The sequence below is a fragment of the Cherax quadricarinatus genome, chromosome 10 (genome assembly GCF_038502225.1).
Source record: "Cherax quadricarinatus isolate ZL_2023a chromosome 10, ASM3850222v1, whole genome shotgun sequence".
Lineage (NCBI taxonomy): Eukaryota > Metazoa > Arthropoda > Malacostraca > Decapoda > Parastacidae > Cherax > Cherax quadricarinatus.
This window is the reverse complement of record NC_091301.1, coordinates 19,158,729-19,186,221: the sequence shown is the minus strand read 5'-3', so window position 1 is coordinate 19,186,221 and position 27,493 is coordinate 19,158,729. Positions and strand designations below refer to the sequence as shown.

The 27,493-nt window shown below is 39.6% G+C and overlaps 1 protein-coding gene across 2 annotated transcripts; it reads right to left on the bottom strand.

Moving 5' to 3' along the window:
• On the bottom strand, positions 1–27,493 carry LOC128687983 (zinc finger protein ZFP2-like). 2 transcript variants are annotated; one of them, XM_053775629.2, is made up of 3 exons: positions 27,064–27,493; positions 21,803–21,896; positions 1–1,906 (listed from the first exon to the last, which is right to left on the bottom strand). In XM_053775629.2, the coding sequence occupies exons 1-3, from the start codon at positions 27,067–27,069 to the stop codon at positions 204–206; spliced, it is 1,803 nt and encodes a 600-aa protein (XP_053631604.1). In that variant the 5' UTR covers positions 27,070–27,493; the 3' UTR covers positions 1–203. The 2 variants fall into 2 exon arrangements, with proteins under 2 accessions (XP_053631604.1, XP_053631603.1); XM_053775628.2 differs by lacking the exon at positions 27,064–27,493 and adding an exon at positions 26,100–27,048.

Below are 27,493 nucleotides of genomic sequence, written 5' to 3'. Positions count from 1 at the left end.
ATTATAAAAAAATAGTGTTTATTTACTATCCTTGCAAATTATATCTTAAATTATTTTCATAAGTATAATCTAGTCTTGTGCTGGCTTCCTTTCCTTGTCCTGATCTATTAAGTAAATACTTGTTCAAATACAGTAACATGAATCTTTCTATACACTGCAATACTTCAAAGCTCTTGGTTTAATAAGAGAAGCTACAGATATATTTACCACTTCTCAACTGATGGCAACCTTAGATTTGAAGTGCTGGTAGTGAGAGTGGCTTGAACACAGGCTTCTGAAGGAACGCCAGCCACAGACTGAAGGTAATGAAGTGTAGCAGATGCAGCAGGTGAGGAATTAATATTGGACGAGTTTCTTTCCAAACTACAAAACTCAGTTTCATTCTGCAAATCTGAGAATGCAAGTGCTGAAGTGCTTCTTGTTGAAAAAGTATCAGGACTGCGGAGTGGCACAGAAAGACACTCAGGTAGAGCTATATTAACAGTATGTAATGAGGAATTATAAACAGGAAATCTCCCTCCGGCTATTATATTTTGAGACATTTGAGATGTATTTTCTAAATCCAATGCTATTAAGGCAGAATGATCTGTTATTGAGGGAGAACTAACTGACAAAGTGTTATCACAACTTGCTGGAAAAGTATCCTTTGGATTGAGGATATTAGAATTTGCATTTAAGGGTATACCATCAATTTCCACTGATGAAGTCATAACTGATGCAACTCCTAATATTCTGGATGAGACTGGTAATGTTTCCTGATTGCAAACATTATTATCATTTAAGATCTTATTTTGAATATCGTAAAAGGCCACATTCTGAGATTCAACACTTTGAAAATCAGAGTCACTAACTGTATTTGCATGTTGCGGTGAAGTATCATATGTATGTTTTTCTACATGTTTCTTTAAACTGCTTTTAGCTGTAAATAAAGATCCACATTCATCACATCTGAAAGGTTTTTCCCCTGTGTGAGTTCTCTTATGTTTATTAAGAGTGCCAATCTGTGCAAATGATACACCACATAAAAGACATTTATGGGGCTTTTCTCCAGTATGAGTTCGGATGTGGATTCTCAACTGTGATTTTGAAAAGAATCCCATTCCACAACTGTCGCATTTTAAAGGCTTTTCCCCAGTATGTATTTTACGATGCTTTGTTAAATCAGACATATCTGAAAAAACAGCACCACACATTTCACAACAATATGGCCGCTCTCCTGTGTGGGACTTTGTGTGGCGATCAAGGGAATTCTTTACTGGAAATGCTGCACTGCAAATATCACACTTAAAAGGTTTTTCCCCCGTATGAATTTTGTTGTGTCTTGATAAATTTGAATTACTTGAGAATCGAGCACCACAAAAAGAGCACTTAAATGGGCGTTCACCTGTATGGACCATGATGTGCTTTTTATATACACTGCTGATTGAGAAAGCTGCCCCACATGTTTTGCAAATATAGGGCTTTTCCCCAGTATGAACACGCATGTGTACTTTGAGATTTCCAGTCTGTGAGAATGACAACCCACATTCTTGACAAACATAAGGTTTCTCACCAGAATGAATTCTCTTGTGAGTTTTTAGATGACCGCTATGAGCAAAGGATGCATCACATTCTTCACATTTATATGGCCTCTCTCCTGTGTGGGTTCTGCTATGTTTTTTTAAAGAATCTTGCTCATAAAATGATAAGCCACATTCTTTACATATGAAAGGTTTGTACCCAGAATGCAACTTTTGATGTCTTTTTAAGTTGCATTTTTGATTAAACACTGAATTACACTGATCACACTTATAAAGCTTTTCTGATGATTGTAAAGTTAGATCTTTATTAAAATTTTGACTAATATCATAAGAGTTATTACTATTGTTGAACTCTCTTCCTTCCTTTGGATTTTGCTGCAGCAGCTCTAAAAATAAGGTTAAAGAAAAAAAAGACTTCAAAATAAAATATAAAACAAAATCCTTATAACTCTATAAACAATATAAATATTGTACAGTACTATAAAAGATTTAAATGGAAGTACAAAACTGAACAATAGGTAAAAAATAATTCATCTGGAATTACAAAATTATGGGAGATAATTTAACTGGGAGCAAAAAAGTATAGAGAACTAAATACATGTACATTAGTTTTAGAAAAGGACAAAGGCAAGGTCATCATGAGTATAGATAAATTATGAGTTTAGGAAAAAAAAAAACAAACAAAAATTGAATAACAAGCAATACATTTGTGTCTGTGTAGGAAACACACACAAATGCAGTGCAATGACAATGCTTTATTCACACAATGGACTTTTTTCAAGTCAGAGATACACGAGCATGTGTATTTAGGGAGCATGGTGAGGTGCAGAGTCAGGTTAGGTGTGTGTTAAAGCTTAAACTTTGGGAAACTTTAGAAAATAGATAGACAAATATATAAGCAAGCAGAGTTGGATTTAAGAAGGAGCTGTTTAACATGGATCAGCAGGCCTACTCTAGTGCTCCATTCTGTTACTACACTGGAAACCAATCTAGAAACTTCCTGGCAAGAAGCTCAGTTATTTTGTAGCCTCTTCTCCAGAAGCTTCTAGATCAGTTTCCCCACATAGAAATAGAATAGAGCAATAGAGTAGGCCGGCTGGTCCATGCTAGACAGGTTCAAATCCAACCCTTGTCAATTGTACATTTGTGTAATCATTTTTAAAGTTACCTAAAAGCTAAGCTTTAGCACACCTAACAAGCTCATGCAGTGAGCATTTTAGGTGTGTTATGAGATCCTTATTAATATTGTTAATAAGGATCACATATAACTGCATTTTGTCTGTTTCCATTGTGTCAATATTTTATGCTATTTCTCTCCAATGTTTAGTTCAGTAAATGAAATCCCATCATTAATTCTGAGCCTGAAATCATTTGTTTCATATTATAACTGCTTCCTTTTACTTACATACTAGGTTTCATTACTTAAAGCTATTGTAAAGGGAACATAAATATAGGGGCACACAGGTGTCAATATCACCACTGTTGCAATAGCTCTCAATAACTAACTAGATGTAACAGCAGCACTGATAGCATCATCAAAAGAAACAGCCAAAGCAGAATCAGTTTTCACTAACAGTAACAAACTGGAGCTAGGAAAATGCTCAGCAATTCTAACTAGGTGCTGCAGCAACTTTCAGCAAGAGTACCTAACTGTGGCAGTAGTATCTTTCAGTAAAACTAGCTACAGCAGCAGTAGGTTCTAGCAAAACTAGTTGTAGCAGCAATGTTTCAACAGAACTAGCTGCAGCAGCTGTGGCTCATACCAAAACTAGCTGCAACAATATAAATACCAACACCAACAATAATACAACAGCACCACAATCATCACTGGCTAGCCTAAACATCAGCAGAGGATATCTATACCAGCAGCAGAAGCAATTCCAGTAGAATATAGTAGCAGTAGGCAGCAAAGCAGTACCAGTAGATATCAGTAGTAGTAGCAGCAGCAGTAGTGACATGCCAGCCAAAAGCAGCAACAGCAACAACAGCAACTGCATTGTTAGTACTGTACTAGCACTCATGTTAGTAATAAGGTAATTTATACAATAACACCAATTATAATTCTGATGAATTCAACATGAAAAAGCAGATGTTATACACCTGAATATTTTGGGAAAGGATTGTAGGATAACTCAAGGTACAAGGAAGAAGGAAGAGGAAAATGCATAGGATTATATATATAGTAATATACAAGATATTAATCTAAAATTTAGACTAATAAAATTAACTATGGTACAGTAAATGATTATTATTACATTCATGGGAGGAGAGCTAAACCCACAGGAATCATAGTGTCTGAAGGAATGGAAGGCAATCAGGTTCAATACAAAAGGAGAATAGATCAAAATCCCTGGATCAAGAGCCCTCATGGGAATCAAAGCTCCTCCCTTAAGGGGTCTGTATGATATAACCTCGGTATCTATGGGGTTATGTTGCTACAGGTTAACACCATACCAATACTGCTACATCAACTGACTTCATGTTATCATAGAGAAAAATTACCCTAAACAGTACAGTGGAACCTTAAACTGTCCAAATGTATTATAATTATTATAATCATAGGGGGAGTGCTAAACCCGTAGGATTATACAGCTGTCCAAATGTAGATCTATGTTTTTCCAACATTTGAAAGTACGTAAAAAAAAGTAAATCTTCTTTTCCTTTTTTTTTTTTTTACATTTGAAAACGTGTAAAAAAAAACTTTGATCTACTTTTTTTTGTTATATTTGAAAATACGTAAAAAAACGCAGATCCACTTTTGGAGCACTACGCATATGAACGTAAATTTGTTTGGACAGTTTAAGGGTTAATCCATTCCATGACCTTGCTTGCATCTGGATTTACTGGTTAGTCGAGTGAATTTTCCTCTTTTAAATTAATTGAAATGGAATTAATTCGTTCCAGTGGAATTCCAGACACGAGAAAATACTTAAATAATTTCCATAATATCAACTCTCCGGCTAATTTATCTATCACATTTCATGTAATACGATATAATAAACAATATTAATAACATAGAAACATGATATATACACTAGAATGAATAAAATACATGTCATTACGTATGTGGCTAGTGGTGGTGACAGCGGCCATTGTTGTTGTTGGGGTTTATAGGGCCACCACAGTGGCCATTCCTGCTCCTGACTACATGTGTAGAGAACCTAGGATAACCCAAAAAAGTCAGACAGAGTGACTTATAAGTGCTACACTCTTAATGCTACACTTAATTGCTACACTTTGCCACAGCTGCTTCATGTTGTCTGCCACTGCTACCTCATGATGTATGCCACTGCTGCTTCATGATGTCTGCCACTGCTGCTTCATGATGTCTGCCACTGCTGTTTCATGTTTGCCAATGTAATAAAGTTGGTAGAATTACCGACAATATGTAAAGTAAAAGGACACAAGTGAAACTAATGTGACATTTTTATTGTGGCAACAATAAAAATGTCACATTAGTTGCACTTGTGTCCTTTTACTTTACATGATTGCCAATACTGCTTCATGTCTACCACTGCTGCTTCATGTTGTCTGCCACTGCTACCTCATGTTGTCTGCCACTGCTGCTTCATGTTGTCTGCCACTGCTGCTTCATGTTGTCTACCACTGCTACCTCATGGTGTCTGCCACTGCTGCTTCATGATGTCTGCCACTGCTGCTTCATGTTGTCTGCCACTGTTGCTTTATGTCTGCCACTACTGCTTCATGTTGTCTGCCACTGCTACCTTATGATGTTTGCTTCCACTTTTGCTAGTGTGTTGAAGAGCTTTCCAATACATGAAGGTTGAGGGGCAGTGCCAGTCGGACAGGCATTGAATGGCGATGTCATTTGTTTACTCTTGAACATCGCCAAAAAATTGAACATTTCTGCTACTTTGAGCTCAATTTCAACGTACTTTTCGTCGTGAAACCAGTCAAAATTATATCTATTTCTGTAGTATATCTTCCATTCTATCAAATGAGACAAAAAAAAAAAAAAAAGAGAATAAAGCCATAAAAACCATATGAAAATATAACACTAAGGGGAGCTAATGGCTGAGAAGTGAACTCCATTATTTATGGTCCGATTTCTTTCATTTTTGGTGTAAGCTAAGAAGCATCTTTCCATCATACACTGCCCAAGTTTCAATAATATAGTCCAACAAACAACTGAGATCCAATTCCCTACATCAAGAGCCCTCACCAGCATCAAGGAACCTCTCTTGAGGCCCACTCGCATCTGGGAATTTTGCTCGCGTCTGGAAGCAAAAAATTGACCAAGCGACTGCTTGTATTTGGAAAAACTCGCATGCGGATGCACTCATAAGCAGAGGTTCCACTATATTTGCACTGTGATGGTACTGGGGAAGTCAGAAGGATGATTCCTTCATAGGAATATCTTGGGGACAACTCAAGATGTTGAATCATTAATGGCCACATCCAAAATGCTGCAGAAACTGCACATATAGTGGCACAATCTCATCTCATGGAAAGACCTATAATATTAGGCTTAAGAACTGCTAAAGAGAGTTTCCATGTGATGTCACAGGATGAGACATCCACCATACTGCCTGTCAAGTGTGGTCCAGTAATACTGTGTTTACCTCTGGTGAGTCATGACAAAACAGTTTAGTTGAAGAATTCTGAGTTACCTAAGACCTGTTGTGTTGTGGGTTATTCAACACAAAGGGGCAGAAAGAAGAAGTGCTAATGACATTCCTGTCGAGAAAGATCGAGGAAAGTGGCAATCAGTGGACTTTCTGAGTTGCAGGTCAGGATAGTGTCTTTCAAAAGGATAATGCTTTTCTTGATAAGAGGTAAGAAAGTTTTCATTGCATTTATGTATTTAGAAAAGGCATATAATAGGGCATATATGGGAGCAATGTGGCAATGTTGCAAGTGTATGGAATAGGTGGTAGGTTACAGAATGCTGTTAAGAATTTATATGAGGATAGTGAGGCTCAGGTTATGGTATATGGGAGAGGAGGAGATTATTTTCCAGTAAAAGTAGGTCTTAGACAGGGATGTATGATGTCATTGTATTTTTTTTTTTACATATTTATAGATGAGGTTGTAACAGAAGTGAATGCTAGGGTGTTGAGGAGAGGTGAGGGATTAAAAGATAAAAAATCTAATACAAAGTAGGGGTTGTCACAGTGGCTTCTTGCCAATGACTTGGTGCTTTTGGGTGTTTCTAAAGAGAAACTGCTAAGGTTGATGGACGAATTTGGGAGAATATGAAAAAGAAGGAAATTAAAAGTGAACATATGAAAGAGCAAGGTGATGAGAATAACAAAAAATTTAGATAATATCACATTGGATATCAGATTAGAAGGAAGGAGTATGCAGAAAGTGAATGTGTTCAGATATTTGGGAGTGGACTTGTCAGAATACAGGTCTATGAAAGATAAGGTGAACCATAAAATTGAGGGAAAAAAGGTGGGTGGTGCACAGAGGCATCTGTGGGAACAAAGAATGCTGTGTGAAGCATGGGTTTTAAATGCTGCAGAGAGGAGGAGGTTGGAAGCAGTGAAGATGTCATGTTTTAAGAGCAATGTGTGGTGTGAATATTATGTAGAGAATTCATTATTTGGAGATTAGAAGACAGTGTGGAGTTACTAAGAGTATCCAGAGGGCCAAGGAGGGGTTGTTGAGGTGGTTTGGACATTCAGAAGGGATGGAGCAAAATATGACGACTTGGAGAGTGTATAAATCTGTAGTGGAGGGAGGGAGGGGCAAGGAGTCATCTTAGGAAAGGTTGGAGGGAGAGGGAAAAAAGATTTTGTGTATAAGGGGCTTGGAAATCCAACAGGCATGTGTGTGTTAAATAGGAGTGGAGGTAAGTGGTTTTTATGATTTGACATGCTGTTTGAGCAAGGCAACATTTATGAAGGGAGTCAGTGAAACTGGTGAGCCGGACAAGAGTCCTGCAGGTGGGAAGTACAGTTCCTGCACTCTGAAGAATGAGTGGGGATACTGCAGTTTGGAGAGACAGCTGAACTATAGTGTTGGCATATCTCTGGCAAGATGGTGATGTAGTGAGTGGTGGTAAAGTGCTTTTTCTTTTATGGGTCACCCTACCTCAAAGGGAGATGACCAATGCGTTAAAAAAAAATTGAAGATTTACCCTATTTTTGGGGGGATAATAAAATATAACCAGACCAGGGGATGTAAGGGTAGCCTCACCCATTCTCAGGAAAATTGTTAAAAATTTAATATTTCTTAAATAACAAAAAAGGCACAATACCGTGACTGGCACGATACACAAATAACCCGCACATAAAAGAGAGAAGGGGTAGCAGTAATGTTAAATGATCAGTTATGGAAGGAGAAAAGAGAATATGAATGTGTAAATTCAAGAATTATGTGGATTAAAGTAAAGGTTGGATGCGAGAAGTGGGTCATAATAAGCGTGTATGCACCTGGAGAAGAGAGGAATGCAGAGGAGAGAGAGAGATTTTGGGAGATGTTAAGTGAATGTATAGGAGCCTTTGAACCAAGTGAGAGAGTAATTGTGGTAGGGGACCTGAATGCTAAAGTAGGAGAAACTTTTAGAGAGGGTGTGGTAGGTAAGTTTGGGGTGCCAGGAGTAAATGATAATGGGAGCCCTTTGATTGAACTTTGTATAGAAAGGGGTTTAGTTATAGGTAATACATATTTTAAGAAAAAGAGGATAAATAAGTATACACGATATGATGTAGGGCGAAATGAGAGTAGTTTGTTGGATTATGTATTGGTAGATAAAAGACTGTTGAGTAGACTTCAGGATGTACATGTTTATAGAGGGGCCACAGATATATCAGATCACTTTCTAGTTGTAGCTACACTGAGAGTAAAAGGTAGATGGGATACAAGGAGAATAGAAGCATCAGGGAAGAGAGAGGTGAAGGTTTATAAACTAAAAGAGGAGGCAGTTAGGGTAAGATATAAACAGCTATTGGAGGATAGATGGGCTAATGAGAGCATAGGCAATGGGGTCGAAGAGGTATGGGGTAGGTTTAAAAATGTAGTGTTAGAGTGTTCAGCAGAAGTTTGTGGTTACAGGAAAGTGGGTGCAGGAGGGAAGAGGAGCGATTGGTGGAATGATGATGTAAAGAGAGTAGTAAGGGAGAAAAAGTTAGCATATGAGAAGTTTTTACAAAGTAGAAGTGATGCAAGGAGGGAAGAGTATATGGAGAAAAAGAGAGAGGTTAAGAGAGTGGTGAAGCAATGTAAAAAGAGAGCAAATGAGAGAGTGGGTGAGATGTTATCAACAAATTTTGTTGAAAATAAGAAAAAGTTTTGGAGTGAGATTAACAAGTTAAGAAAGCCTAGAGAACAAATGGATTTGTCAGTTAAAAATAGGAGAGGAGAGTTATTAAATGGAGAGTTAGAGGTATTGGGAAGATGGAGGGAATATTTTGAGGAATTGTTAAATGTTGATGAAGATAGGGAAGCTGTGATTTCGTGTATAGGGCAAGGAGGAATAACATCTTGTAGGAGTGAGGAAGAGCCAGTTGTGAGTGTGGGGGAAGTTCGTGAGGCAGTAGGTAAAATGAAAGGGGGTAAGGCAGCCGGGATTGATGGGATAAAGATAGAAATGTTAAAAGCAGGTGGGGATATAGTTTTGGAGTGGTTGGTGCAATTATTTAATAAATGTATGGAAGAGGGTAAGGTACCTAGGGATTGGCAGAGAGCATGCATAGTTCCTTTGTATAAAGGCAAAGGGGATAAAAGAGAGTGCAAAAATTATAGGGGGATAAGTCTGTTGAGTGTACCTGGTAAAGTGTATGGTAGAGTTATAATTGAAAGAATTAAGAGTAAGACGGAGAATAGGATAGCAGATGAACAAGGAGGCTTTAGGAAAGGTAGGGGGTGTGTGGACCAGGTGTTTACAGTGAAACATATAAGTGAACAGTATTTAGATAAGGCTAAAGAGGTCTTTGTGGCATTTATGGATTTGGAAAAGGCATATGACAGGGTGGATAGGGGGGCAATGTGGCAGATGTTGCAAGTGTATGGTGTAGGAGGTAGGTTACTGAAAGCAGTGAAGAGTTTTTATGAGGATAGTGAGGCTCAAGTTAGAGTATGTAGGAAAGAGGGAAATTTTTTCCCAGTAAAAGTAGGCCTTAGACAAGGATGTGTGATGTCACCGTGGTTGTTTAATATATTTATAGATGGGGTTGTAAGAGAAGTAAATGCGAGGGTCTTGGCAAGAGGCGTGGAGTTAAAAGATAAAGAATCACACACAAAGTGGGAGTTGTCACAGCTGCTCTTTGCTGATGACACTGTGCTCTTGGGAGATTCTGAAGAGAAGCTGCAGAGATTGGTGGATGAATTTGGTAGGGTGTGCAAAAGAAGAAAATTAAAGGTGAATACAGGAAAGAGTAAGGTTATGAGGATAACAAAAAGATTAGGTGATGAAAGATTGAATATCAGATTGGAGGGAGAGAGTATGGAGGAGGTGAACGTATTCAGATATTTGGGAGTGGACGTGTCAGCGGATGGGTCTATGAAAGATGAGGTGAATCATAGAATTGATGAGGGAAAAAGAGTGAGTGGTGCACTTAGGAGTCTGTGGAGACAAAGAACTTTGTCCTTGGAGGCAAAGAGGGGAATGTATGAGAGTATAGTTTTACCAACGCTCTTATATGGTTGTGAAGCGTGGGTGATGAATGTTGCAGCGAGGAGAAGGCTGGAGGCAGTGGAGATGTCATGTCTGAGAGCAATGTGTGGTGTGAATATAATGCAGAGAATTCGTAGTTTGGAAGTTAGGAGGAGGTGCGGGATTACCAAAACTGTTGTCCAGAGGGCTGAGGAAGGGTTGTTGAGGTGGTTCGGACATGTAGAGAGAATGGAGCGAAACAGAATGACTTCAAGAGTGTATCAGTCTGTAGTGGAAGGAAGGCGGGGTAGGGGTCGGCCTAGGAAGGGTTGGAGGGAGGGGGTAAAGGAGGTTTTGTGTGCGAGGGGCTTGGACTTCCAGCAGGCATGCGTGAGCGTGTTTGATAGGAGTGAATGGAGACAAATGGTTTTTAATACTTGACATGCTGTTGGAGTGTGAGCAAAGTAACATTTATGAAGGGATTCAGGGAAACCGGCAGGCCGGACTTGAGTCCTGGAGATGGGAAGTACGTACAGTGCCTGCACTCTGAAGGAGGGGTGTTAATGTTGCAGTTTAAAAACTGTAGTGTAAAGCACCCTTCTGGCAAGACAGTGATGGAGTGAATGATGGTGAAAGTTTTTCTTTTTCGGGCCACCCTGCCTTGGTGGGAATCGGCCACTGTGATAATAATAAAAATAATAAAAGAGAGAAGCTTACGACGACGTTTCGGTCCGACTTGGGCCATTGACAAAGTCACACTAACCAGAAGTGGAGCAGGACGGCTATATAAAGGCAGGAAGAGGTGGTGGTAGTAGTAGTAGTACAAGAATGGTATATAATACCGACAAGATGAAATTAAGACACATGCGCAACACCCGGGCATCCCCATCGTAGACGTTTCGCCATCTAGCCAGCCACTGGATGGCGAAACGTCCACAACAAAGACAACCAGACGCCGCACATGTGTCTTAATTTCATCAGTAGTTGTAGTAGTAGAAGTAGTAGTAGAAGTAGTAGTAGAAGAGGTAGTAGTAGTGGTAGAAGTGTGTCATACTATCTTCTGACAAAGGTAATTTGGTAGTTATCCTTGATCGCGAGGATTACCTCCGTAAAGCTGATGTCTTGCTCTCTGACTCACGTACCTACACTCCTCTCGTTTCCAACCCTCTTGATTGCATCAAGAGAACTTTCAACAAAAAAACTAAGGACTCTCTCTGACCTCTGTCCTCCTGACTTTGACCTTGTTCAATGGTTTCGTGTCATCTGTCCCTCTCTTCCCTATTTCTATGGCCTTCCCAAAACTCATAAACCTGATATTCCTCTTCGTCCTATCATATCCTCTAGAGGTTCTGTCTCTTATTCTCTTGCTTCTTGGCTGGCCAAAACCCTCACTCCCTTTCTTGGTACTTTTTCTCCTGCCCACCTCCGTCACTCTCAAGACTTCACTGAACGGGTTCACTCTCTCCCAACCTGTAAGATGCTTAGTCTTGACGTTGAGTCCCTCTTCACCAATGTCCCTCTTGATGATGTCCTTGATTTCCTTAGAGAGAAGGCCCATGAAGAGTTTCTTCATCTCCCTATACCTACTAATGTCTTTCTTGATCTTATCCGCCTCTGTGTGGACTCTAACTCCTTTTCCTTCCAAGGGAAATATTATTCTCAAACCTTCGGTGTCGATATGGGCTCTCCTCTCTCTCCTGTCCTTGCTAATCTTTACATGGAATGCTTCGAGACTGTTCTTCTTCCTACCCTCGATGTGCAACCTTCACTCTGGCTCTGCTATGTGGATGACATCTTTGCTCTGTGGCCTCATGACTCCAGTCTCTTCCAACCTTTTCTTGAAGCTCTTAATAATCTTGCTCCTTCCATTAAGTTTAAAGCTGAATGGGAATCTAATTCCTTGCTTCCTTTCCTTGATGTCCATGTCCACCGCTCAGATACAGGTTTTTCCTTTTCCGTTTACCGAAAACCTATGCACAGTGGCATGTACATTCACTACTTTTCCTATCATGCTTCCCCTGTCAAGAAAAGTGTTTTTATCTCCCTCTTTCTCTGTGCCCTCCGCATCTGTGATCCTCAGTTCCTTCCAGCAGAAATTTCCACTCTTCATAATTCGTTTTCCCGTCTTGGCTACCCTTCCCATTTCATAGACTCTGCCCTCTCACGTGCTAAATGCAATTTCTTCTCTCCCAAACTCTCTACTCCTGGGAACTCTTCTATCCTCTGCCTTCCCTACATCTCCGGTCTTTTTAATCTCAACAATTCTCTCCGTCCCTTAGACATCAAGCTTACCTTCCGCCAGACTAACACTCTTCGCACTAATCTCGTTCATACCTCTCCTCCCTCTACAGATGTTCCTGGTGTCTACTCTATTTCTTGCTCCTCCTGTCCTCTTCAATACTTCGGAGAAACTGGTCGTTCTCTTTCTGACAGACTTAGGGAGCACAAAAATAGTGTTAGGCTTGCCAACACTAACAATGCTCTTTTCTGTCACGTCAGAGATCGTAGCCATCCTACTGACTGGTCTTCTGCTAAAACTGTCTTCCCTACTTCCAACTCGAACAGTCGCCGTCTAGTTGAATCCTCTCTAATACACAACTTTCCTTGTATGAACCTTAGCCCTGGCTTCGTCTCTGTAGATGCCTTCCTCTCCCACTACATTGTAAAATGCTCCAAACTTCAGAACACCCATGACGTAACCTGACTCCTCATTTTTTTTTTCTTCTTCTTCTTCCTCTTCCCCTTTCCTCTTTCCTTTTCTCCTCTGGGTTGTCTCTCTCTCTTCTGTCTCGTGTTTCTGTTCCTTCTCCATTTATTTCACCACTTCCCCTTTCACGCACCTCTGTGCGCTTGCTCTCCCTCAGTGGGCACCTAGCTCTCTTGCAGTGCTCCCCTTCCTTTGTATCTGACTGGCTCGTCCTCCTTATTTCCCACTTCTACCACTACTACTACCTCTTCTACTACTACTACTACTACTACAACTACTGATGAAATTAAGACACATGTGCGGCGTCTGGTTGTCTTTGTTGTGGACGTTTCGCCATCCAGTGGCTGGCTGGATGGCGAAACGTCTACGATGGGGATGCCCGGGTGTTGCGCATGTGTCTTAATTTCATCTTGTCGATATTATATACCATTCTTGTACTACTACTACTACCACCACCTCTTCCTGCCTATATATAGCCGTCCTGCTCCACTTCTGGTTAGTGTGACTTTGTCAATGGTCCAAGTCGGACCGAAACGTCGTCGTAAGCTTCTCTCTTTTATGTGCGGGTTATTTGTGTATTAATATTTCTTCTACTTTGAGCTCAATTTCAAGCTACTTCTGATCCTGAAACCAACCAAAATTGTACGTGCACTCCAGCTTCATACTGATTTTGTTTCAGAAGAAAAATATTGTAGTCAACTGCATCAAAACCTTAAACAGATTAATAAAAAGTCCCAAAGGATGCTCATTTCTTTCAAGTGCTGCATAAATGGTGTCAAGCATTTTTATTATTGCATCATTAGTGCCCCTCTTGGGCCTGAATCCAAGCTAGCAAGGAATAAGCACATTAGGTTTAATTAGATACACATATAGGTGCATGTGGATTACTTTCCCAAATAATTCTGATTGCAATGGTAGAATCAAGATTGGTCTGTAGAGCCTGGACAACACCCATCCATCTTGGTGGATAGAGCTATCCTGGCTCTATTGAGGCAGCCATAGCTCTTCAAGTAATTTGCTGGAAAGTACTGAAACAGATGTGGATAAAACTTGTGCAACTTTCTTGTAGATTAGGGTGGGTGTTTCTTCTATGCTACTGGTTGAATTTTTAAGAGGGTTCATTACCAAATTTATTTCAGAGGTCATGGCAGGAGTCAATTAAAAGGAGTTGGGGAAACTGTCAGTTACAGGGGTGCTGATGTTGGTTTGGGCCTCTGGAATGTTAGTAGCAAGATTCAAACCTACTGTAGAGAAAAAGTCAATACATAAGTGTGCTGACAGCGTCAGTAGTTGAGAGCGAAGGTTCATTTGCCCTGGAGAGTATTACCATTTTTTTGTTTTCGTTTTGAGTGGGTTTTTATTTTGTAATAATGATAAGATGCATGTAGGGTAGTGGTCAGTTCTATCCATAATCACAATACATTTTAAAGTGCTATTATATTGGCCCAAATATGATCAAGCAGAGAAAATGGTTCAAATATGCTAGCGAGTTTAGTGAATGCAGGGATCAGGAGGCAGCACATGCTATTTAGGAAGCTTGACACTTAGGGGTTATTTGGCCTACAAATATTATGTTGAAGCCACCAATTATTAAGTAATTTTCATTGAGTTTATTAGAACAAAGAATGGAGGAACACTGCAGAAGGCCTACTAGCCAATACAAAGCAGGTCCTTATCAAAACCACCCCTTCCCAAAGCTACCCAAGAATTTACACCCGTACCCAAATTATTATTGCTTTCCCCAGGTTGTGACTGAAGCTCAGAATGTTGGTGTGAGGGATACTGTAGATCACCCCAATTGTTATTATATTATTGCATTGTGTGCAGCAAATTGAGCAAAAATATATTCACAATGTTCACTGATAATGTTTATAACATTCGTACAACTGAATTTGTTAGCAAAATACTGTAATATTATTATTATAATCAAGGGGAAGTGCTAATGTTAGCATAATAAATAGCAGTACATCCACTATTTTTGTTTGGTTTGTAGTTGTGAATATCTGTAAATCCAGGTATGCTGAATATACAGTACAGTGGAACCCTGAGATTTAAAAGTATTGACCATCGAACGCTTTGAGTTTCAACTGCTTTTTTCAAATCAATTTTGTCCCAACTATCAAATGCGCCCCATCTCTCGAACCACCGGGTACCGGACCTGTCCACCTGCCCGCTCTGTCCGCATCCCCACACAGGCGTCGTGAGCCAGTCTGGCTTTATTGATGCTCGAGTGAACACTAACATTTCACTATTAATTCATTGTGTTTGGTGCTTGTACGACTGTGAAATAAGCTACCATGGGCCCAAAGAAACTTGCTAGTGGTACCCCTGTGGTAAAGTAAGTGAGAAACACCATAGATGTGAAGAAGGAAATAATAAAAAATATGAGAGTGGAAACCATACCCCGGCCGGGATTGAACCCGATGTCAGAGAGTCTCAAAACTCCAGACTGTCACGTTAGCCACTAGACCAGCTAGCCACAATAAGATTCGTCCAACTAGGTATATTCCTACATCATAGGAAGGTTAGCACAGGCACCACTGTGACCACAAATGCAAGTTTTTACAGACGAATCTCCAGCTAGCGTGGCCGTGACGAGCTCTAGCTCAAGTCCCCTCACTGCCGTCAACATGACTCACGAAATCGTAATGACACGATTGCAAACAAACCATACCCCGGCCGGGATTGAACCCGCGGTCAGAGAGTCTCAAAACTCCAGACCGTCGCGTTAGCCACTAGACCAGCTAGCCACAATAAGATTCGTCCAACTAGGTATATTCCTACACCATAGGAAGGCTAGCACAGGCACCACTGTGACCACAAATGCAAGTTTTTACAGATGAATCTCCAGCTAGCGTGGCCATGACGAATTCTAGCTCAAGTCCCCTCACTGCCGCCAACATGACTCACGAAATCGTAATGACACGATTGCAAACTAGACCAGCTAGCCACAATAAGATTCGTCCAACTAGGTATATTCCTACACCATAGGAAGGTTAGCACAGGCACCACTGTGACCACAAATGCAAGTTTTTACAGACGAATCTCCAGCTAGCGTGGCCGTGACGAGCTCTAGCTCAAGTCCCCTCACTGCCATCAACATGACTCACGAAATCATAATGATATGATTGCAAACAAACCATACTCCATTACTGAAACTATGTATAGTGCCAAAACAAAAGCATTCACATTGCTAAACTCACAAACTAGTATTTAGTCACTTAGCCATAATACCAACTTACCACATAATTTTGTAATATTTTAAACTTAAGATTTAATTTAAGTCTGCCCGAAATGCCTAGCCATGCTAGGTGTTCTAGTGGTACACTCTGTAATTATTATTTTACTACATGTAAACCACACAATAACCAAATTCTGTAAACTCAGCATTGTAATCCTTATAGAGAATAAACTTTGAATTGAATTGAATTGAACTGAATACCCCGGCCTGGATTGAACCCGTGGTCAGAGAGTCTCAAAACTCCAGACCGTTGCATTAGCCACTAGACCAGCTAGCCACAATAAGATTCGTCCAACTAGGTATATTCCTACACCATAGGAAGGTTAGCACAGGCACCACTGTGACCACAAATGCAAGTTTTTACAGACGAATCTCCAGCTAGCGTGGCCGTGACGAACTCTAGCTCAAGTCCCCTCACTGCCGTCAACATGACTCACGAAATCGTAATGACACGATTGCAAACAAACCATACCCCGGCCGGGATTGAACCCGCGGTCAGAGAGTCTCAAAACTCCAGACCGTCGCGTTAGCCACTAGACCAGCTAGCCACAATAAGATTCGTCCAACTAGGTATATTCCTACACCATAGGAAGGCTAGCACAGGCACCACTGTGACCACAAATGCAAGTTTTTACAGACGAATCTCCAGCTAGCGTGGCCGTGACGAATTCTAGCTCAAGTCCCCTCACTGCCGCCAACATGACTCACGAAATCGTAATGACACGATTGCAAACAAACCATACCCCGGCCGGGATTGAACCCGCTGGTCTAGTGGCAAACGCGACGGTCTGGAGTTTTGAGACTCTCTGACCGCGGGTTCAATCCCGGCCGGGGTATGGTTTGTTTGCAATCGTGTCATTACGATTTCGTGAGTCATGTTGACGGCAGTGAGGGGACTTGAGCTAGAGTTCGTCACGGCCACGCTAGCTGGAGATTCGTCTGTAAAAACTTGCATTTGTGGTCACAGTGGTGCCTGTGCTAACCTTCCTATGGTGTAGGAATATACCTAGTTGGACGAATCTTATTGTGGCTAGCTGGTCTAGTGGCTAACGTGATGGTCTGGAGTTTTGAGACTCTCTGACCGCGGGTTCAATCCCGGCCGGGGTATGGTTTGTCTGCAATCGTGTCATTACGATTTCGTGAGTCATATGAGAGTGGTGTGCGGCTTGTTGAGCTTGCCAGGATGTATGGGAAAAACATGTCAACCACGCTTCTATCCTGGCAAAGAAAGAACAAATCAGGGAACCTGATTTGTTACTGAAGTTGTTGCTAGTGTGGATCAAGGATAAAGCTATGGAGGGTGACAGTATTTCTGAGACAATTATTTGTGAAAAGGCAAGGCAGTTGCATGCCGATCTTGTAAAGAGAACTCCTGGAACCAGTGCTGATAATGAATCTAAGGCCAGCAGAGGCTGGTTTGACAGATTTAATAAGTGTAGTGGCATACACAATGTTGTAAGGCATGGTGAGGCTGCCAGTTCAGACAAATGGGCTGCTGAAAAATTTGTGCATGAATTTAAGGGGTACGTAGACACAGAAAAATTCAAACCCCCAATAAGTGTTCAATTGTGACGAAACAGGCCTGTTTTGGAAGAAAATGCCAAAGACGACCTACATTACTCAGGAGGAAAAGGCACTCCCAGGACACAAGCTTATGAAAGACGGGCTAACTCTTTTGCTCTGTGCTAATGCTAGTGGGGATTTTAACCCTTTGACTGTCGCAACCCCCAATCCTGAGGTGTCTCCTGGTGTCGCAAAATTTAAAAAAAAAAAAAAAAAAATTATTTTTTCTTATGAAATGATAGAGAATCTTTTCCCGATTGTAATGACACCAAAAAAACGAAATTTGATGGAAAACTGACAGAATTATGCTCTCGCGAAGTTAGCGACCTCGGCGCTGTTTACAAATCGGCGATTTCGCCCACTTTGAGCCCTATTTTCGGCTAATTCCATTGTTCCAGTCGCCAAAACTCATAGCTATTTCTTTAGAACTTCATTTTTTCTATCGATTGAGTACAAGAAACTGCCCATTTACTGATTTCAACTACCTAATAATGTGGTCAGAAATTTGCAATTTGGCCAATTTCACGAAAACTAAAAAATATGACAATTTCAAAATAAGGTCCAGAATGAACAATGCAGACATTCCAGGCTCTAAAATAACGTTTTCTTTGTTCATCAGTCACGTCTCCAGGCCCCCTTGCTTTCTATTTTGAATTTTTATTCAAACAAAAAATATTAGACTTACTATTATGCAGACTACTGCAATGCTGTAATAACTGTATAAATAACATCAACCCATTCATGACTGCATATTAGAATGGCTAGTTGGACATTTATTGGACAATGGCATCATTTGTTTACTTTTGAACATTGGCAAAAATCAAACATTTCCCCTACTTTTAGCTCCATTTCTAGGTTCTTTTTATAGTAAAATCAATCAAAAGCACCTCTATTTCTGTAATATGTTTTCCATTCTATCAAATGAGACCAAGAAAACGAGAATACAACCATAAATACTATACGAAAATAGACCACAAAGTCGGCATTTTAATTAAAAAAAACGGTCGGAGTTTTTTTTTTCTCATTATGCACTGCGTGCTCCAGGATTTTTTTTATATGGTGCACACTGACCACACAGACCCATTCTCTCACATGTGGGCCTACCAGCTTTCTCCTGCTTGATTTGAAGCCGCTAGAATTTATGAGTATATATACGTCAAACACGGCACCTCGTAAAACGTATATATACGGCCGCGACAGTCAAAGGGTTAAAGTGAAGCCTTAACTGGTGTATCACTCAGAAAATCCCAGAGTGTTTAAGAAAAATAATGTCATTAAGAACAAGTTATGTCATATGGAAAACAAATAATAAGGCATGGGTCATGAGGCAAATTTTCAAAGAGTGGGTCCATGAAGTGTTTGGCCCCAGCATGAAAAAATACCTCCTAGAAAATAATTTGCCACTCCAGTGCCTCCTGTTACTGGACAATGCTCCTGCACATCCCCCAAACTTGGCTGACCTACAGTCTAGACCTACTACAGTTTCATCACAGTGAAGTTCTTGCCTCCTAACAACACTCCTCTCCTCCAGCCCATGGACCAGCAGGGCAATTCTAACTTCAAAAAACTCTACACAAAAGCAGTGTTTGAAAAGTGCTTTGAAGTGACCTCAGACTCTAAGTTGAGTTCTGGAGGAATCACTTCAGTATCTACACCTGCATAAGCCTTAAAGGTAAGGCTTGGGAGGGAGTGACTTCCAGGACTTTGAACTCTGCTTGGAGACAATTGTGGCCACAATGTGTTGTCCAGAGGGATTTTGAAGGGTTTGAGGCTGACCCTGCTGACCCTCTGCCTGTTGTGGAAGGTATCGTGGCACTGGACAAGTCCATGGGGTTGGAGGCAAGTGGCGAGGATGTGGAAGAGTTGGTGGAGGACCACAGGGAAGAGCTAACCACTGAAGAGCTGGAAGAACTTCATCTGGAACAGTATCAGACCACAGCTCAGAACTTGCTTTAGAGGAGGAGGAGGAAGAGGAAGTGGATGAGGTGCCTTCTTCAAAGATTAAGGAGATTTGTGCCAAGTGGAATGATGTGCAAATGTTTGTGGAGAAGTACCACCCTGAGCAAGCTGAAACAAGACATCTTTGCAACAAGTTCAGTGACAGAACCATGTCCCATTTTAGGGAAATTTTAAAGAGGCACCAGAAACAGAAGACTGTGGACAGTTATTTTCTGAGACAGGGGTCCAGTGACTCTCAAGCTGGTTCTAGTGTCATTAATCCTTTGACTGTCGCAAGCCCATTTCTGAAACTGTCATTCTATGTCGCAAAATTTTTGGAAAAAAAAAAAAAAAAAATTTTTTTTTATGATATGACAGAGAATCATTTTCCGATGGCAATGACACCAAAAGTATGAAATTTGATCGAAAACTTACGGAATTATGCTCCTGCAAAGCTAGAAATCTCAGTGATATATACGTATCGGTGATTTTGCTGACTTTGAGCCCTATTTTCAGCCAATTCCATTATTCCAGTCAACCAAATTCATAGCTATTTCTTTAGAACTCCATTTTTTCTATCAACTGAGTACAAGAAACCACCCATTTACCGATTTGAACTACCCAATAAAGTGGTCAGAAATTGGCAATTTGGCCAATTTCACACAAATTAAAAAAAGATGCCAATTTCAAAATAGGGTCCAGAATAAATAATGCAGACATTCTTGGCACTAAAATAACATATCCTCTGTCCATTAGTCATGTCTCCAGGCTCCTCTTATGTTACTCTTGCTTTCTATTTTGATTTTTTATTCACACAAAAAATAGAAGATTTACTGCTATGCAGACTACTGCATTATTGTAAAAATGGTATATTATTATTATTATAATCAAAAAAGAAGCGCTAAGCCACAAGGGCTATACAGCATAAAAATGGTATAAATAATATCAGTGTACTAGTGAAAGAATATCAGACTCCCCAGTTGACGTGTATTGAACGTGTGGTGTGATTTGCTTACTCTTGAAGAGTGGTAAAAATCAAACATTTCCGCTACTTTGAGCTCAATTTCAAGGTCGTCTTCATCGTGAAACTAATCAAAATCATCTCTGTTTCTGTATGTTTTCCATTCTATCAAATGAGACAAAGAAAATGAGAATACAACCATAAATACTATAAGAAAATACGCCTCAAAATCGGTGTTTTATTATGCAGTGTGTGCTGCAGGATTTTTTTATACAGTGCACACTGACCACAGAGACCCATTCTCTCACATGTGGGTCTACCAGCTTTCTCCTGCTTGATTTGAAGCCGCTAGAATTATGAGTATATATACGTCCAAAACACTGGCTCGTAAGACATATACATACAGCCGAAACAGTCAAAGGGTTAAAAGACAAAGAAGGGAAGTAACCCCAGAGAGGGCTTTGGTATCATAAGTCTTTATGGAGGGGGATTCCCCTTCCAAACAGTAAGCCCTCCCTCACTCCTCCTCCCTATCTTCCAGATGCCATCAACAATCTTCAATAAAGGTAAGTAAAAATGTTATTTTATATGTTTATTTAAATTTTTATTTATCAGTTACTAATTGTACTATGTATGTTTGTTGTGTGTATGTAAAGCTATAATGTAATCTCTATAAAATGTATTTTTTTGTGAATATTTTTGGGTTTCTGGAATGGATTAATTCTATTTCCATTATTTCTTATGGTAAATATTGCTTTGACTTTCAAACATTTTGACTTTAGAGCTAGCTCCTGGAATGGATTAAGTTTGAAACTCGAGGTTCCACTGCATTAGCAAAGCCATGCGTTAACCATAGCTATGTTAATATGATTAAGGAAAATTTGGCACTTAATGATGCGAGCAATGCTATCATCACAGCATTGGGATCTTGTGTTGTAACTTAGGTTACTTAACCCTTAAACTGTCCAAGCAGATCTATGTTCACATGCGTAGTGCTCCAAAAGTAGATCTACGTTTTTTTATACATATTTTCAATAACAAAAAAAGAAAAAAGTAGATCAAAGTTTTTTTACACGTTTTCAAATGTAGAAAAAGAAAAGAAGATCTACTTTTTTTACATACTTTCAAATGTTGAAAAAACAGATCTACGTTTGGACAGTTTAAGGGTTAAGCAATTGTTTTTACTAAGGACACTTCTAGCATTGTTTGGTGTGGAGTAACTGCAGTTTGGTTAGTAAACTGTTCATTGCTGTGTATGTTATCTAGGAGGTTACCCAATAATTGTAGACACAGTACAGTACAGTATTACCTTCATAAACTGTAGCTTCCCTCTTACTTTCACTGCTGTCTATGCCACTACTGCTCTGCAGCTGTCTTGAAATATATTCCTTGGACCTTACTGACTGAAATTACATATATAAAATTATTTTCATAACTTATACATTAAATTTTTATTGTTATCATCACATTCATAAGTAAGTGCTAACTCATAAGTCCTACAGTGCTTGGAAAATGAGCTGTTTGACAGCAAATTGTTTTTAATAAAGACTTTCTCTAATGTTTTTTCAGTACTTTTACAACACATCACTTGTCACTGATACAAGCACATAGTTCTTCCTTGCCTCCTTTTTTGACTAGTAGCACTGTATTTACATGTGTACCATTATTCCATTATCTAGCAGATTATATTTTTGTAATGAGATCCAATTCTTTTCAGAATAGATATCCTAGCTTTTCTGCACACTCTTAAAATTATATAATGGTGATATCTCACCATATTCCACTGCTTTTTTTTTTTTTTACTATCTTAAACAGTAATATATTCTCTACAACATTTTGATGGACTCCATTTAAACTGGCTGTTATTGGTTTATATTTTCATCTAATGTGTTCTCCTTTGTAAACCAGGAATGTGTGCTAGCAGGCTGCCAACAACAACAACCTGATTGACCAGGCAAGCACTGGACAAGCCTGGCTCCAGGCTGATCTGCAGGGGTTGGAAGACCCTTGAAACTAATCACAGATATATCACAGATCACTAATGTAATTCCTATTTTCAAATCAAGGGATAAGATTATGCCCTCAAATTACTGTATTGACCAAAGAAAAAACCTAGAACCTTGCCTCTGCTTGACTATCTCCTGCATTTTTAACAACCAAATTTACTGGGTACAAAATATCCCCCTTGAATATCAATAATTTCCTTAAAGAGCAACCAGCTGGGCATAACTAACAAATGAATGTACTTACTTAGTATGTGCTGAGCACCCCCTCCATGATCAGTGACTGTTTCGTCAAAAAATAACCAACAAACACACATGGCAGCTCAGCTCTTGTCTCCCTACTACATGAGAATATAGTATATAAATGCATTGGAGAACAGAGAAGGATGACAAACTTAATCTGTATAAGGAATCATACAGTGGGAGCCCTGAACCTACATTGCCCTGAAAGATGTATAGTACGGAGATATGATTGAAAAATAAAAATGGAAGACAGGTTTAAATGAAGGAGAATACAAAATGGGTGCTAAGAATATCTAGTCAAGAAATAACTGGGAACATTAGATTCAAGTTGAATAAATTTAGATTTAGAAAAGATACAGGAAAGTACTGGTTTGGCAATAGTTATTGATGAGTGAAACAATCCACCAAGCAGTTAGTGAAGCTAAAGCCTTGAGTAGCTTTAAAATAGGTTAGAGTAGACAAATTCATGAGTGAACAAAGATGGATTTGAGAAGGACCTGCCTAGCATCAGCCAGTAGATAACTGAGACACATGTACAACAATTAGGTACCTTTATTGTCAAAACATTTTACCTGCACAACAGGCTTTCTTGAATACAGACAATCAAAACACTGGAGGCAGTAGAAGAACTGGAGAGGCAATTTTGACATAGTCAGTCCTTCAGCCTTAATAGTGATCAGTTCCATGGCCTAACTGATCATCTTAAAATTCTCTCCCCAGTTCTTATACTGTTTCTATTGTCATATCACCTGTATTCAACTGAAGAAGCTGTGCAATCAAAACACTCTGATAAAGATACCTAAGTGCTGAGCATGTCTTTCCAACTTGTTGGTAGTATTAACCATTATATGATGGACCAGTAACCTAATGAAGTGCTCCTCTATTCTTATGATGATGATAGTGATGATGATGACAGTAATGGGGGCTCTGGTGGCCTGGTGGCTAACGCTCTCGCTTCACACAGCGAGGGCCTGGGTGCAATTCCCAGCCAGAGTAGAAACATTGGGCGTGTTTCTTTCCACCTGTTGTCTATGTTCCCCATCAGTAAAATGAGTACCTGGGTGTTAGTCGACTGGTGTGGGTCGGATCCTGGGACACTGATCTAATGTTCCCGAAATGCTCAGCATAACAAGGGGCTTTCTATATAGTAGTATGTCACTGATGTCAGCTAGGCCTGTATACCATGTACATGTACTTGTAGTAAATAAAGATATTATTATTATTATAATAGTTATGCTGCTGCCACTGCTGTTGCTGTTGTTGTTGTTCAGAGACACCACAGGTGATGTTTTATTGAGCCATAGCTCCTGGAGTCTGGGAAAAATACATTTCTAGCAGAAATGAGAAAGGAAACAGAGTTTCCTCTGGAAAGAGAAACGGAACAATAAATTCCTAGCTTAGGTCAGATGGACCCCAGGCCTTCACTGCCCACTCCCCTTCTAGGCAAAATGCTAAGTATGACTTGGATAAATTTCTTTGATTTAGATTAATAGCTACCTTGTAACTGGTTAGCAACTCTTCAAGTCTGCATTTCATAACATCATTACCTCCAGCACCGAGGCAGATAATGGGGTTGTTCCCATTACCCGACATGATGTTATCTAACCTATTAACTACATCACCTACACCTGTTCCAGGGAAACACACACTCTTGCCTTCTTATGTCTATTATAGACATCTGAGCACAAACAGGTAGTGCATCTGTCTCACGGTTAGCCGATGGAGGATCAAGCCTCCACCATGTCTTACACTGAATGACCCACATGGGATTAGCACTTAACATGATTAACAATTAATTATTATCCCTATTACAGAAAGCCTGGTCTATATAATGAATCTGAGAATGCCCAACACCAAGAATGTTCTTTGTCTTACATGCTGAGGTATATGCCGTACCTGTCTCCTTATCCATAACTGCACACTCATCACAGCAGAGCAATTTCTATTCTCTAACCCTGTTTCAACTTTTCTCAATTTCATCCTCCTCTCACTTCTGGAAACCACTACTACTGTTAACAAAGAGCTTGTAAATATAGTAACCTGGATGACTGTCAATAAACATACACTTAATATGGACAAAGCCTTTTACATTATGTTTGGGAGAAGAGAAAGTGAGGTCCAAGTAAACATTATGCTTAACAACATTCTTAGTGCTAAACATTATGAGGGAAAAGTCCTGGGTCTACACCTTGAGAGCAACCTGAAATTCAACACCCATATCCAACACACAAAATAAGTATCTAAAACAGCTGGCATCCTCTCAAAGATACATTACTATGTACCACAAACAGCACTACTTACACTATACTATTCACTGATATTATGTGTGCCTGGAGTTCTACAAATGACAAATCGCCTAAAGCCAATAATAACCCAACAAAAAGCTACAGTGCAAATGATCAAATAATCCACTACTAGACAACACCCCCCACTCACTATACAAAACATTCACTCATACTATTGTGCAACCTACATATACAGAGCAATCAATTCTAATATAAATCATGACCTGAAGTGCTTTCTTCACAGCTGCAATAGGACCCATAGACACAATACTAGGCATAAAAATCTCTATGACATTCCCAGTGTCAGGCTAAATCTTTTCAAAAACTCCATGTACATAAAAGGGCCCAAAATATGGAACTTTCTGCCAGAAATCTCCAGAACCACTGGCTCAGGTAGCATTTTTAATACTAGTTAGAAAACACCTCATCTCCTTAACCTCTCTCAGCCCATCATAAATACATATGTAAAAACTATACATGCATTTGCTCATGAACATAGGTAAAACATTATAATTCATATATACTTATTCTCAATACTATATGTAATCCTCTCAAATGTTAATCATTCCATTGTGTCCACCTCAGGGTAATAGTCAAAACTGTAATTCTTCTCTACCTAACTTATTAAAGCCATATAGCTTGAACTAAAAGAATATTCAATTCTCTTGTATACATTGTAACTCACCTAATGCCCTTATGTACAAAATTACTGCACTGTTATTGCCTTATTAACCTTAAGTTAGTCTTAAGTTTGCCCAAAATGCTCTGCATATAAAGGGGCTTTTGGTATGTACACCCAATTGTTATACTCCTTTGCACAAACATATATCATGCTGAAATAAAATTATTATTATTATTATTATGTTTCCCTTCATTTCTGAGAACAACCTCACATTCCATATTGCATGTACATTATTATCCTTATCCAAATGAGATTTAAATTTATCATTCTCCCCCCTAAGAACTAGAACCTCATCCTTAAGAACATCCTTTACAACTCTTAATAATGCTTCTAGAATGCTACAAGCTCCTGAAATCTTATAGCACAAGTACATTCTTATCTTCTCATTAGTACCTGAGTAGATTGGGTTCCATTGTCTTGTTTGTTTGTGTGTTGACTCAGCATGGTTTCCAGTTCAGTCATTGCTTGCTGGGTTGGTTACTTGATCTTGAAGTTCTGTGTAGTTACTGTGCAATTATGATATCAAGATGAAGCTAAGATTTGTTTGCATTTTTAAACCCGGCAGGTTGGCCACCCAGGACAACCCAAGAAAGTCGGTGAGTCATTGAGGACTGTCTTATTTCCATTGGAGTCCTTCAATCTTGTCCCCCAGGATGCAACCCACACCAATCAGCTAGCACCCAGATACCTACTTACTGCCAGGTGAACAGGGACAGCAGATGTAAGGAAACATGCCCAACATTTCCACTCATGCCATGGACTGAACCTCCAACTGTGTGAGGCGACAGTATTGTATGGTTTTGCCTTTTGAAGGTAGCCAGTTCTTCATTTGGTTGGTTAAATTTCCCTTAAGGCTTGTTTAGACTCATGGCTTCAGTGTGGCCCTCCTGCTTTCTGCAGTATGGAGATTTCATATGAGTTTTACTTAAACTTTGATCCAGTGTCCCTACCCTAAGGCTCCGGTCATATTGCTTAACTGCTGCAGGTCTATAATGATATATCACTAAAACAATCTACATCTATTATGGTTAGTCTATAGGCAGAGATGAACCCTTAGTTCCTTTTTGGCCTTTCGAAGATTATTTAGGCTGATCTGCACTAAGTTTTATATCGTTTTAGGTTTCTACATACCCTGCTGGTTTAACTGTGGCATTATTTCATTTGTGGGGGGGGGGAACTGGAGTAAATGACCAGCTCTGGTAGACGTGATGCTGTATAGCCCTTGTGGTTTAGCGCTTCTTTTTGATTATAATATTAATTGCAGACGTGATTCCCTGACCATCATGTAACAATATAGTCCAGCACACTTGTTATAAGAAATCAGCTTTAGTTACCAAAAACAATTATGATATATTACCTCCATTTAAGGGCTGAATATTCAGTTTTAACAAATCACCCTCGGATCGTTCAATAAAATAATAGAGTAACAAAGATGTACACAGAAGCGAGGAAGTAATGTTTACATTGTCGCCACTGATGACGTTCTTCTAGGAAATGTCACAACAAAGTCGTTCCTTTCTTTTTGGACGGTGGTTGTGCAAATTTATTTAGGTACAGGTACATATAAATACAGCTATCATACATAGTGTAAATTACCTAGGATAACCCCCGAAAAGTCAAAGTGACTTATTTCCACCGAGATCCTTGGTGAGGAATGAGTTGAATTATTATTATTATAATCAAGGGGGAAGCGCTAAACCCGTAGGATTATACAGCGCCCAGGGGGGGATGTGGAAGGCATTCAGGCTTAATTTGGGGAACTGGAGCACAGATTCAATTCCCTAAAT

What these genes read in the sequence shown, in the direction of transcription:
- LOC128687983 (XM_053775628.2), bottom strand. Translation starts at nt 26,168, where the DNA reads ATGACTGAACTGGAAACCATGCTGAGTCAACACACAAACAAACAAGAC. An exon ending in ATGGAACCCAATCTACTCAG is followed by an intron (nt 21,897 to 26,099) that starts GTACTAATGAGA and finishes ATGTAATTTCAG; the next exon opens with TCAGTAAGGTCCAAGGAATA. An exon ending in GGAAGCTACAGTTTATGAAG is followed by an intron (nt 1,907 to 21,802) that starts GTAATACTGTAC and finishes CCTTATTTTTAG; the next exon opens with AGCTGCTGCAGCAAAATCCA.